Source organism: Triplophysa dalaica, chromosome 1 (assembly GCF_015846415.1).
Source record: "Triplophysa dalaica isolate WHDGS20190420 chromosome 1, ASM1584641v1, whole genome shotgun sequence".
NCBI lineage: Eukaryota > Metazoa > Chordata > Actinopteri > Cypriniformes > Nemacheilidae > Triplophysa > Triplophysa dalaica.
In genome coordinates, this window is record NC_079542.1 from 7122459 (window position 1) to 7124123 (window position 1665).

The 1665-nt window shown below is 37.7% G+C and overlaps 1 protein-coding gene across 1 annotated transcript; it reads right to left on the reverse strand.

The window, feature by feature from the left end:
• Positions 1-242: 242 nt before the first annotated feature.
• On the reverse strand, positions 243-1439 carry bola3 (bolA family member 3). The gene is made up of 4 exons (XM_056753690.1): positions 1303-1439; positions 971-1103; positions 804-892; positions 243-529 (listed from the first exon to the last, which is right to left on the reverse strand). The coding sequence occupies exons 1-4, from the start codon at positions 1351-1353 to the stop codon at positions 464-466; spliced, it is 339 nt and encodes a 112-aa protein (XP_056609668.1). The 5' UTR covers positions 1354-1439; the 3' UTR covers positions 243-463.
• Positions 1440-1665: the final 226 nt, after the last annotated feature.

Below are 1665 nucleotides of genomic sequence, written 5' to 3' on the forward strand. Positions count from 1 at the left end.
AGTGGGTACCTGTAGCACGTTTGTGAGTTACCCCAATGATGACACCTGGTGGTGAAAACAGAAACTGGTTCTCGTTTCCCGAGATTATGGTTGTAGAGAACTATTAGATTTTGACCTTTATGAACTTTAACTAGCTATTGAAACACTATTCAGACATAACACAAAGACGTTTATATAAATAAATAAATATATATATATATATATATATATAAATAAGGAGGTTAAGACTATCCACATTTTTTTCTTCTCACACACTTTTATTTACAGACAAAACCAATATCATTGTGCGCATTACAGCATTAGTGTGCCACATTTTTCATTCTTTAATCAAAACTTTTTAAAGTCATTTAATTTACAAAAAAAACATCAAGTGTATACTCCTGCCAGTCAGCACTATAATAAAAATGTATCATCAAGAAAACGACAGCAAAGACAAACATAAAGTGATGATGTCATGCAGACTCTACTTTCTAGGAACATCAGTGAATATGCGTAGACCGTGCATGGCTTTAATCTCATCTTTGAGAGCCTGTTGAACAACAATTTAAAAGATTATTATGTTATAGCAAGTACTGTTTTGATGACATGAAATAGTATGTGACGATACATTTTGTCTATGTGATTAAACTATAGCTTGGACACTATGCATTATTATTGGTCTTGAAAACAAAAGTCACTTGGTGTAATATTTTATTATATAATGCAATGACACTCAACCATCTCTAATTATTTTAAGGTTAGAATAATTATATATTAATGCCCGAAATGGTGTATAAGGGACACGTTATTACTCCTTGACCCACCTGGTTTACTATCTGGTGCTGCTGCACAGTTCTCTTGCCTCTAAATTCATCAGACTCGATGTGTACTTCATACATTGCACCACAGCCCCCTGAAACAAAACAAATACAGAACTGCACACCTACAGTACGAGCCACAGCTTTAAGTTTAATTCTTTTCTCAAACTCACCGGATATATCCACAACCTTGACCGAGGAAGCCTGCGGAAACTTCTCTTTTAATATCTGTGAAATGCGCGTCTCTCCAGCCGTGTGACTGGATGATGAGGACCGCGCAATGCTATTCCTTCCCAACACGTACGTCTGAAGACACATGTGAACATGACAGCAGTCGCAAGTGTTACAACAACATATTGGCTGGATTTTGATGATACAATGATCGCGTAACCGTGACTTCACGCACGGTACACTGTTTGGGTAACGTTACACAAACTCTTGTCATAACACGCAAGGCGTGAACCATCTCACATCAACACAAATATCTCCTAAACAAGCAACATACGTTATATCTGATGGCTTTAAGAAGGGACATTTTGGTGCCGAGGGAGTTCATCAAAGTGGAAATAATTTCAGAACGAGCTTTACAAAGTCATGTCCTGTTCAGTTTAAGCGCCCGATCGTCTCAGAGTTATGTCGTCATTAGCTTCGGGAGCATAAGCGTCGCATTGTGCTATTTGAACCAGTTGCGGCGGTGTGTCAACCGCGCCGCCATATTGGTAAGGGCAATAGCGTCCTTAACATGCATTTAACGTTCACAGGTAACATCACTATTTAAATGTTTGACAAGTGTACGTTTTTACTATCTTATGCCACAAGTATTTTCTAAAGACCGAACATTGGTTGAAAAATAAACGTTAATTGGGAT